General features: G+C 41.3%; 1 protein-coding gene across 1 annotated transcript in view; it reads left to right on the forward strand.

The window, feature by feature from the left end:
- The first annotated feature begins 962 nt into the window (after nucleotides 1–962).
- Nucleotides 963–11,554, forward strand: part of col16a1 (collagen, type XVI, alpha 1) — a 77,738-nt gene continuing 67,146 nt past the window's right edge. The window contains exons 1-2 of the mRNA XM_005728844.2: nucleotides 963–1,228; nucleotides 7,103–7,226. Coding sequence (XP_005728901.2) covers nucleotides 7,151–7,226 — 76 coding nt within the window. The 5' untranslated portion in view covers nucleotides 963–1,228; nucleotides 7,103–7,150. The remainder of the gene's footprint in view (nucleotides 1,229–7,102; nucleotides 7,227–11,554) is intronic.

Genomic DNA, 11,554 nt, shown 5'->3' on the forward strand with positions numbered 1-11,554 from the left:
CTCTGGGTAAGCATCTAGTTCAAAGCATTTTCAGCTTCATTAGACAGAAGTGAAACAATTTGAGTGGATGGATGCTACTTAGAGAGTTTTCACATTTTCCTTTATTGTGTTTTTTTTAAACTAGGGGTAAAAGCTAATGAGAGAGTTAAAGATAACTACTCAGTAGAGATGTTGACCTCTCAACAGAGGACAGAAATAAATATCTTGTAGATGTGAGCACAGTCCTCTACATATTCTTCCATACCATCTGAAGGGAGGTACGCATAAATCAAAAGACAAAGTGATATTTATTCGCCTCCTGAACTATTTACTTATTGACAATAAAGGTGGAATTTATGTGGCTGTTAGGACTGGTGTTTCTGGATGGTCAGGGGCTCCAACCGAGGCCACTTTATGGATTGGATGCAATAAAAGCGAGTGATAAAACAATATGGAAGCTGTGGATGTGGCCTTCAATCATAAGTAAGTATGATAAGTAAGTTCATTAATTTTAATGGAGTAAATTCCTCTCCATAATGCACCAACCAGGAGAGCCTAATCTGCATTTCTTTTCCTAATACAGTGCTTTAACCCAGGCAGAATAGAAAGTCTGTTTTTCTGGTATGTCATGAATCAAATAGTAAGAGGTGAGGGGGAGATGGAGGTAAGATGATGGGGGTAGAGGGTAAAGAGAGGGTAGAGAGGCCTGGAACAGCTTGCCAAAAAGATTAGAGAGATGCCCAGGGCTTATTTTCCAGCCTTGTGGACAAGTTGATGTCACCACATGTTTGAGAGAGATCTCCCAAAGCAAAGAGAGAAGGAGAGAGCAGGGAGAAAGAGGAGAGGAGAGGAGAGGTAAGGGGGGGTGTTGGAGGGAGACTGGAAGAGAGACAGGCTGGAGGAATAGACAGAGACCAAGGGGAGGAAAAAAGTAATAAGAAACCGAGAGACAGACAACAGAGAGAGCAAAGAGGAGGCGAGAGAGGGAGAAAGACACTTGGGATCAGCAGAAAGGGGAGGGGGAAAAAGTTGGACACGGCTAATCTTGCTGTAACTTTTTTTCCCTCTTTCCTTTCTCTGTGGAAGAAGACTCAAGGAAAAAAAAAGGCAAGGGGACAAAAACTAGGCTGGATTACATTTGTCTGCATTTGCATCGCCCTGCAGGATTCCCAAACCGGACCTTGGATCTATACACGCACAACAGCGGATTAATGTGGTCGCAAACTTGTGGATTTATCAGAAATTGAAGGTAAGGATTTTACATGCTCTCTGTCGTTTTAACTTTTCGTTTAAAAAGCGATGCTTTTTTTTTTTGCCACATCCGCCGGAGATTTAAAGACAAGTTAGTGAAGTGCAGCGGAACTTTAGTGATGGAAGTGTTGTAGCAGCAAAGACTGCTTACAGTGGGCAACGTCACATGGGGATACCATACTGCGGGGTGTACCAAACACCAACAATCTGGGATACTGAGCAAAAGTACTCTAAAGTTGCTTTCTCTCAGCGGAGATCATTAAAGTTGTATGTTCTCGGCCGCTCTGACTCGTGTAGTTGTAGTAAGCTAGTATTCCGTTATTGGATTTTGCAAGAAAACGACTAGCTCCTGGCAAAAGTGATGCTGATTTTTCCTTCACATCTAATAAGCCAGGCATGGGCACAGAACGGCTGAGGTGTTGCTGTTTTGTTTGGATGGCATCCAACCCCCTGTGGCATGGAAAAGCCTCCTAAGTACACTGGGGGTTTTTCCCCACTACATGCATATCATTCGAAAAAAGTAATCAGCTTTGGAATGATCTCGGATCGGTCTCTAAAACTTATTTTCACTTCTTGGGAAAGAAAATGAACGGCAGAGGAGTGGGGGCTTGAATACCACAGTAACATCTGCTTTCCTAATTACTCAGCTATCCCCCATGTTTGCTGGATTTTGCATCCTCTCTGCACCCCACGACTCACATTAAAAAATAAATCCTCCTACTCTTTTTTTGTTTTCACCCTCCTCCTTCAAAATGTGGAACATTTTCCACACTTCCACGTTGTCCAAGTAGGATTCTGGTTTCATTTAAGGGTCATTTTAACTAAAAGAAACTTGCACATGTAAGCTTGGAAACCCTGGTATGTAACAGAACTCTCCTACCACCAGTAGTCTCCTCATAGCCCTGTTACAAACGTTACAAATCTATGCCCATTAAGTGTTGCTCACTTAACCTGCTGGAGGCTGTCTGTGCAATGCATAGCTGTAGGCCACAGGGCGGTATGTTCTCCCACGTATATCTTCCATACCAGCTTTTGTTGGGCCTACAGGAAATTGTATCATCTCCTTGACTCCTTGCTCATTCAGTTCAGCTGTGAAGTGAACATTAGGCGGAAATGTAAAGTCAAGCTGAAGAAAATCGGCAAGTCATCTGCTCTCTCCAGGCTGACTTCATCCACAACATGGGCTAGGAGCCAACCGGGTCATGTCATCAGATTAGGACTAACTTTGCTTCGTTGCGTTTGCAAAAGGGCCGTAGGTGTCCGTGGCATTGGAACTTCCAGGTAGCCCTGAGCAATCACAGGAAAGAGTTTTATGTATTTAGTGCTCAGTTCCTTTCCTGGTCTGATTCACACTAGCAAATATTCAAATAAAGCCCTTGAACACTGCCCAGAATGTAAGACTAGTAAAAACTTGCCTCAGTCTCTTTTCAGTGTTACACAGGTTTGGATATTACCTTCGCTAGTTTGAAGGTTTTTGCTCGGAGTCAGTTGATATTTGGAGTGTTAAGCCCTCGGGGCCCACTTCAGCTACTTTTATTTAAAGTTAAAACAAGTTTGTGAGAAGGTCAAAACTTTCAGATACAGAGTGTGCACGTTCATGTCTTCAAAGCAAAATGCATGTTGGGAAACAGCATGTTGACCGACGTCGACATCCAGCAGTAGTGTAACTAGTATTGTTTGAACCTATGAGTGTACTTAGAACTGCATTCAGGTCAGAAACATTGAGAGAAATGTAAACCTTACTTAGAGGGTGAATCCCAGACTTTGATGACTTTGCCTTTTTCCCCTTTTGCTTCAGCATAAGGTTCAGATTTGTGGTTTGGAGTCTGAAAAACCACCAGATGGATTCCCATGACTGATCCATGACTGGTCTGATCTACACACTCATGTTCCCCTCAGAAGTAACTTATTGTAAACTGCGAACCCTCTGATCCATCTGACCATAAATGACCATTATAGGGTCCAAGTTAAAGTTTTCCTGTTGTGTATTTCTACTTGCATGCATTTGTGTTTAGTTCTAAATCTCACTGGTACACGCTAAATGAAGATATTGAATGTAGTAAGCATCAATATTTAAATCAGCATTTTAGCATAACATCTGTATTACAGCTATGCAGAACTGCTATAGACGCTCTAGGCAAGTAGACTCTAGTTTTTTTCAGCCATGCATTCTCTGGAGGAATGCAGGGCTCACAGCAGCCCAACAATTATTTTAGTTTTCTCACAATAAGAATTGACCAACCTTACTCACACTAACATTTAGCAGAGCTGATTTTGAAGCACCTCGTAAACAGAAATTGAGTTTGTGATTGTGTTGTTGAACGGTAGCTTCTGGAGCATGGTGTTAAATGGCTTGAGTCACTGTGTGTGTGCTCATCTGCATAAATGAGCCTCTGTTGACTTCCTATTCAGTATGTCTGTCCACTCTGTATGGCAGCCCCTTTCGCCTTCTGTAGAACACATGTTGTACTTTACACGAATGCACACAGGCGGGCTACCTGACCGATAAGGCAGGGCTTCTGTTTGATGGCTGAATTCCATCTACAGCCTCTTCTCAGAGAGAACTTCCCTTGAGGATTTTGAGCCAGGGTGACAAACTGGCGGCCAATCAGGAAGTTGCTTTCACAACTCAGCAGCAATACCACTCTTGGATTGTGTTTTCTTGTGTGAAAGCCTAGAGTAGATTGGAAGCAGACTAGATTGTAAACTACCCCTATCAGTCTTCTTGCTTCTGGATGCTGTGAGAGACAGCTGGAAAAGCAATGAACCCTCAGATAGTGAATGACAGACACATTTACACCAGGTTCTTCAATCTAAACAGATGCAAACTATTCTAAACAGTGGGCTATTGGATCACTGTTATTTAATCATCCATGTCTGGGTGGCTAATATGCAATAAAAGAAATTCTCTTGTCAGGCCATAAAGTGGACATGTTTCATTTAACTCTGTCAGAATGTGTTCCTCTAAACAGGCTTGTGCTAGAGATGTTGTTCCATCTGTAAACAGTGGCAATTGTGATGAAATGCAGGACAGTGAAAATTGCTAAGCCCTGAGCACAAGAGCCTCGGTTATTATGTGAGACTGTGTCAGTGGCTCATTCTGTATGTGTATTCAAATCCATAAAAAGTACTGGTACTACTGGGCTGGGCTGTGATTGTGGATGCTGGTCATTACTTCTGTCTGTCACTCCTTGTCTTTCGGCTTTTAGAGCTATAACAGTAAGACATCTGCTCCTGTTTTCCTTCCTGTGTCTTATCCATAACCAGTGACCCAATCACTCACAGGCCTGCTCACCGAGTCATGGCCGGGCCTGCGGCAAGCCCAGTGGCATAACCCCATCCTGGCTTTACTGTATCTGTTATTGCAAGCTATGAATGCAGTGCAGAGACAGAAATGGAAAGAGACACATCCATAGCAACTTATATCAGGAAACCTATTAAACTGTTTTGGATTATGGCCAGATAATAATAGCAATGAGCTGTAACTTTTCCCCCAGCTTGTGTTCTGTGGACTGTGATGCATTATGCATTATGTACTGTGTGAACTTTCTTATTATTGTGATCATGTGGCATGAAGCCTATAATAATGGCTGTAGCTTCAGACTGCTCAAACATAGCTGTCTAAGGCTTTGATTAACTTCCCACCCATCCGGCTGCAGGAGAAAACACGTTTTTTAACGTATTCTTCTTGTCGTTTAGCTAACTAGATAGTTTCACCTTAATGGTACTCATGCTGGCAACAGTAGTGCCGACAGATCATTTGTGGCTTAGCATAATTGTACAGGATCTTGCAAAGACCTTGGTTCTTAAATAAACCGGTAACCTAAAATAAAAAATATGGAAGAAAAAGCAACCACACCTGTGCTGTCTCAGGGTACTTGAATTTGTAATATTTCATGCATAATAGTGTTCCTATCATCATGGCTAAATGAATTGCTCCAGGAGCACGATGGTGTACGCAGAATGGGCCAAAAAGTTAAGAGCAAATTGTGTTCACTCTTACCGTCTTGACTACTAAACTATTTTTAGTCAACAAAACCATCATATGATATCACTATTAATGATGACGTCAGTGCTAGCTTAGCAAGCTAACAGCAGCAGCAGTTTAAAAAAAGAATTATAGGAAATACATTATGTTAATTTATTATGATATTGTTTGGTATTTATGTGCCTAATAGTGCCATCGTCCCTGCTGAAAAATGTAGTATGTGGGACCAAATTTAATATAACGTAAGTTACGATAGTTACGAAAATGGAGCAGCTAGCATGACGTCGAAGTCTAATATTTCAAACATCGTCTTTTTCTTACTACACTGATTGTAGCGTATGTATTCTCAACAATAGTTAGCAATTTTTAACATATATATGTTTTTTAAAAGCATTTCTTACAAATGAAAATCTTTGGGATTTTCGTATTCGTTATTCCCAAAACAGTGTTAGGTTCCCTGTTTGTTTCGCATGTTTTGTTCAGCTTACATTACCTGTGCATCACCTAACGGTCACCAAAATTAGTATCTGCAGCAGAATTTTGTTTGACTCACTAGTTAATATGAAATAAAGAAAAAGCACCACAGGCCTGGCAACACCCCTGTTGGCTATAGTTGACAGCGTTCGTATTCTTAGTTCCAAGTTTACAGTGTTTAATGTAGCTAACCTGTCAAAATTTCTTCGCAGTAAACTGTGCATACCAGCACATTGTGTACATATTATGGTACATGAAAATATACGAAGTGGAGTATTTGAACTGAGCCACACTACTTAAGTCAACGGCTCCCAAAGTGGACTGCATACTTCAAATGAAAGTCTGGGGCAGGTCAGGCTGTCTCTGTTTCTCCAGAACATAATTTGAAGCACCATCCTCCACCATATTGTCTTTTAACAGCTTGCTACAGAAGTCAGGTCAAGCTGGATAGTATTCACACGCCACATTGTGTAGCCCCAGGGGAGTGTGGGGGTCATTTCTCCTGGCAGACAGCACAGGTGTGTGTTCAGAGATACAGTCTGCTTGCCTGCCTGCCTTGAGGGCCCTGCTGAACCTGTAAACACTACAGAATTATGGGGTCCTAGCACATGCCGAGGGCAAGTCCAGGTCAGCTGGGATGTGTTTACCCGGGTTATATGCAAGTGGGCGGGATTAGCATGTTTATGCACGTACATTCTTGTGTGCGTTTATAAATGAGCTACTGTAGTAAGGGAGAGAGACTGCGCAGCCAAGATATAATGATTATTTCTACGTGGCGTGCATTTTAATCTATGCATGCCTTTGTGTGTGTGTCTGTGTGCCTGTTGTTTGGCCACGTGGAAGCATCTGGTACAGCAGAACAATGGCTCCAGTGGAATAGTCTCCAGATGTGTTTGTGTGTTTTGGCCCCTCTGTCTGTTTGACTCTAGACCAACCGTCCTGCATGTAAATCATTTTGCTTTCATGTCCATCTTTTGCTTTGTTGTCTTGCATTTGCTGCTTTGTTTGCGTCAATAATGTGCTTAATGTGCGCATGTGCTCATGGTCAAATGTGGCTAAATATATATATATTAGTTATATTCACATGTATGTGTCAGAGTGTGTGTAGCAGCTGCCCAGTCAAAGGCCAACCAGATGGACAGGATAATGACTATGATCAGACTTTATAGAGTTACACAACTTAATGAGGACCATTCTGGTTAATTCATATGCCACTAACAAAGCCCGCATCATACTACATAATTAACACATCAACTGTGACTGACTCATAAATATACATCAACGTCTATTTAGGAGTCAAGCATAATGCACAGCTGTCGGCAGAGTAAGCAAACTGGGTGGCATGTTGACAGAATGAAGGAGGGATTTGACTTTTTTGACTTTCCCTTTTTCTCTGTGTTTATCCATCAGCTGGTGGCTGGAGTGAGGTGAGGTGGTGTTTTTTGGAGGAGTGAAACCATGTGGCTTTTCTGCTCCTCTCTGGCTCTGCTGGCCATCAGCTTTGGATCGTGTGACCCTCTGGTGTCCGAACAAGGTGAGTCAAGCCTTTCCAGAAGATGTAAACCCTAGTTATTTATTTGCATAGGTAATGAAATGTAAAATTTTGAACAATGTTTTGTTTAACAAAAGGAATAATCTGATTTTTTTTAAAAACCAAAACAACAATAATAATACTAAGAAAAATATCTAAAACAGGAGTGCGCCCTCTTGTGGCTGTGCATAAAAAAGCATGGACACTGTAAATCTAAGAAACAAACTGCTGTCTTATTTATGCTAACCTAAACCCTTTTTGTAATGATTTCTGCCTATTGTGCTTGACTCTAATGATGTTTCTCCTGTCTCTTCGTTACTTTTCAAATGAGCTTTTATGATTATAATTTAGTCTGCATATTAATTAAATTATTTTCATAATTTTCAGTCGATTTTTCATTGATGCTAACAGGTTTGCTAATAGTTAATATCGGCAGATAATATCGACCTGCCGATACATCAGTCAGGCTCTAATCATCAGGGATGATGAGATATTGTTGGGTAATGATTCACGGTTTGCTTAAATAAAAGTGGTTAGATAAAAGCTTACCTGTTACGTAAATAAATATTAAGCTAGTAAGTAAGCTTGCTGCTTTTGCAAAGCTAAATTAAACTAACAAGATACTAGCTTTAGGCTCAGCTTGCATGGACAGAATGTCCCATTGAGCTCTAAGCAAAACAGTAAACGAGTGCACTGGAGAGTTTATTTTTCCAAATGGGTACTGACTGTACAAAAAGAAAATCAAGTGCATATCCTTTGTGGAGCTCTTTTTGTATCCTTCTTATTTATTAAGTTTTCCTGTTGTACAAGCTGTGAGCAAAATGCTACTGAATATTAAAGGTCACAAAAAGGAACATGTTTAAATGTTAAAATGACAGTAAAGTTGCAAAGATGTGCCTTTATTGCCTAAAGCAAAAGTTCTAAACAGGATGTGTATCCTCTGACACGTGTCTGTCTGTGTGGGTATGTGCCCTGTAAGTATGAAGGCCCCAAGGCAACAAAGAAAAGAGCGTAATTGCACCCTGCGTGTGCAACGCTGGTGGCTTTTGGTAGCTGTGTGGTCAGGCTGTGGCAAAGAGGCGTGTGTGTTTACCATGTGCGGTTTTGTTCCTCTTTATGATCCGTCAGTCATTTGAGGTTGTGTAGTTGTATAGAAGAAACATGTCTGCATGATGAAACGCTAGCTTGACTGTTTGTCGGTGTCGGGGAGAACGTGCATGTGTTACCATGAGTATAAAGTGTGCGAGAAGGACACAGAAACCCCAGAAAACAAGCAAGAGTGAAGAAATGTATTTTCTCCTTTCTTTCTTTCTTTCTTTCTTTCTTTTGCTTTCAACTGCCTTGCTCCCTTATCGCACTGCTAGTATTTTCTCGGGGCCGGATCTGCTATATCACTTGGGGGGCCGAGCAATCCTCCATAGTTGGCTGAGCTCTGAAGGGAACTTTGTGGAGGAGTGGGACCCCCTTGGGAGGCCCTAGTCGGAGCATTTTAGATGAGACTGAGTCAGCTCGCAGTTCCCCTGAGTCCTTCCTTCCAGTGGTTGAAAGAAAGTGCTTTTTCAAGTGCAGCAATAATACTTAGTCCCAGCAAGCGTCACATACGCACACACACAATTCCTCCGTGTCGTCCAAATCACTGCTTGCTGGTAATTTCCTGACATTGCAGCAGGAAAGCAGATTTAAGTAAAACTAGTGTTGAAGAGTCAAGCTGGAGTACTAGAGTCTAACCAGCTGTCTAGTCCACATAGTTAAAGTCAAAATGCTGACATTCTTCATCATAAAGTATTGACAGTATCCAGTCTGAAGCACATGAGTTATGTATGGATGGTTGTAGCTCCCTCTGTCTGTACCTGCATTGTGCTTTCTTGCTTGTGCCGTGCCTACTTACCGTGTTTTTAGTTGCTGCCTTTATCTCGTTTCCCTCCTTTGTGATTTTTACTGTGTTGGGATTATTTTGCTGGTTTACTGTAGGTCCTTAAAATCAGTGCTGAGATATTCTGAGTGGTCCCCTTAATCCTGTGATGCAAACTAATTTTTAGCACATAAATGTGAATGTGAACTGTATGCTTTGCACATTCAACAGATACTGGACACATAAGGAGGATTTTAAACAGATGTGTTATACACTGTACCATCATTAAAGCACCACATTAGGGAGTATCCATTGCTGATCACCTTATAAAATCGAGCCTGTTTGTGCATCCAGTGAACTTGACGTTTCAAGGGGTCATTCAGAATGTGACTGCTGGCCTAGTTTGTAGTTCGAGCACTGATTGTTTAACTGTGTTCTGCAAGGGGGAGTTAAGAAAGCAGTGGGATACTGGATTGCGTTCAAGCACTGAACAATGGATATGATCATAATAGTCATTATTTATCTTTCACACTTCTTTACGCACATGCATGTACAGGATGCCAAACGTTATTTAATCCGAATTGTCTGCGTTTATTGCTGTGCAGAGCTTGTAAATCTGCGTCATGATTCAGTTTATATCTGTGTGTGTGTGTGTGTGTGTGTACTTGTGAGAGCATATGAAGTTGAGCCAGAGGCCTACAAGGGGAAAATGAGTGAGCTCATCTCCCTGCAGTGCTGTGTTTTAAGTCTTTCCACTCCTCTGTACTGCAATTTTATCTCTGGAAAATAACCAGGAATGCTCTCTATCGTCTGGCTCGTTTGCCCGACAGGGCAAGTAAGACACACATCGTCTCCCTCTGTCATTGTTTGTTATATATATTTTTTTATTACCACCATCATTTAGCTCTTTCCTTACAGGTTTACCTTACATTTATTGTGTTAGACTATCAAATGCATCACCCAGTATGTCTCTTTGCTTCCTATATGTTCCATGTCTTTAATCGACTGAGGAAGTGGAAGACTACCTCTGAGCCTGACTTTCTGCTGATCAGCAGCCTGGTCCAATTATCTTGCAATGCCAAATTGTAAGGCACATTCAATAAGCACCACGCGATCTCTTATTCCAAACCACACAGCACATACTCTTGACACTGTGAGCAGACTTGTGACCTCCTTCCTCTGAAGAAAGTACCCTGCCAAGTCTCTGCTGCTCAGAAGACAAAACTAAAACACAGGCCTGACCACAATGAGGCACTGGTAGATAAGGCCACTGCTACTTTAACCTTTGAAAGTTTGTTAAATATCACACACAATGCAAAAAAAAAAAGGTCAAATGCAACTTATTTTTACTGAAATATAATAGCAGGTCAGCGAAAGTCGAGTGAATAACTATGTACTTGTGCATAGTTCCGTGTCATAATGAATGCCTCAAGGGTATGAGCCTAAACTTGCTTTTGAATTTTCTCCCTGTCTGTATATTTGGAACATTAAATCATCCAGGTGTGATCCTTGCCTGACACGTTTGTACTTTTTAAGCCTCCAAGCTAAATGTAAGCATGTATACATCAAAAAATAGAGTTTTACCTCACTAAAGACCTTTACATGTCTTGAATTTTTATCTTTGGCAATGCGGAGACCTGAGGGGAACACGCTCAGCAGTGTGCTCTGTGACTGCCAGTGTAGTATCATTACCTGCTTTGGCAAGGCTCAAACACAACCCATCAAAGAGGAAGTGAACCCAGCCAAGACCATCCAATCTCTTTAAGACTACATGCAGCTACTAGCAGGATCCTGGAGTGGCAGTCATACTCTGTGCTAATTAGCTTGTCAACAAGCAAATGCTTTCATTTGATCACAGCTTGAGAAGAAATGGGGTTCAAGTTCCGTAGTGGGTCCACTGCCAAACTGCCTGAGTATGCTACAGTCCACTAAAAAATCATCGATCCTTTGAGTTATGTGGAAGTAGTTTGTTTCTTCCTTGAGTGAAAATACACATCAAACAGTTTAAAAAGTATGCACAGCATTTATAGCAATAATGTTTAACTAGTTACCTCAAAATAACAGAATTCATTTCCACTCCTCATCCTTTTATCTGGAATACTGAATGTATTATTAGAGAGCTATCCATAAATTAGTCTATCCATTAGCCTAATAATCCCTCACTAGTAAATCAAAGAATTTCTGTATGTGTGTCTAACCGGTGATTTGATCTACTTGTTTAGGACCTATAGGGTGAGGTAGTGTTGCCAACTTTGTCGCTATATTTAGCGAGTTTTCAGACCCCCATAGCGACTTTTTTTCTAAAAAGCGACTAGCGACAAATCTGGCGACTTTTTCTGGTGTTATTGGAGACTCATTTATGACAACTCGATAAAAGTTAACGTGAGTTTTCTCGGTGGTCAGGAACAAATGTAATCGCATGGCAGGATGCTGTAAAAGGACCAAACTTCAGCCAGGAGAACAACTGAGATAATCCATC

Source organism: Pundamilia nyererei, unplaced genomic scaffold, assembly GCF_000239375.1.
Source record: "Pundamilia nyererei isolate P.nyererei 1_Seehausen unplaced genomic scaffold, PunNye1.0 scaffold00030, whole genome shotgun sequence".
In the NCBI taxonomy this organism is placed as follows: Eukaryota; Metazoa; Chordata; class Actinopteri; order Cichliformes; family Cichlidae; genus Pundamilia; species Pundamilia nyererei.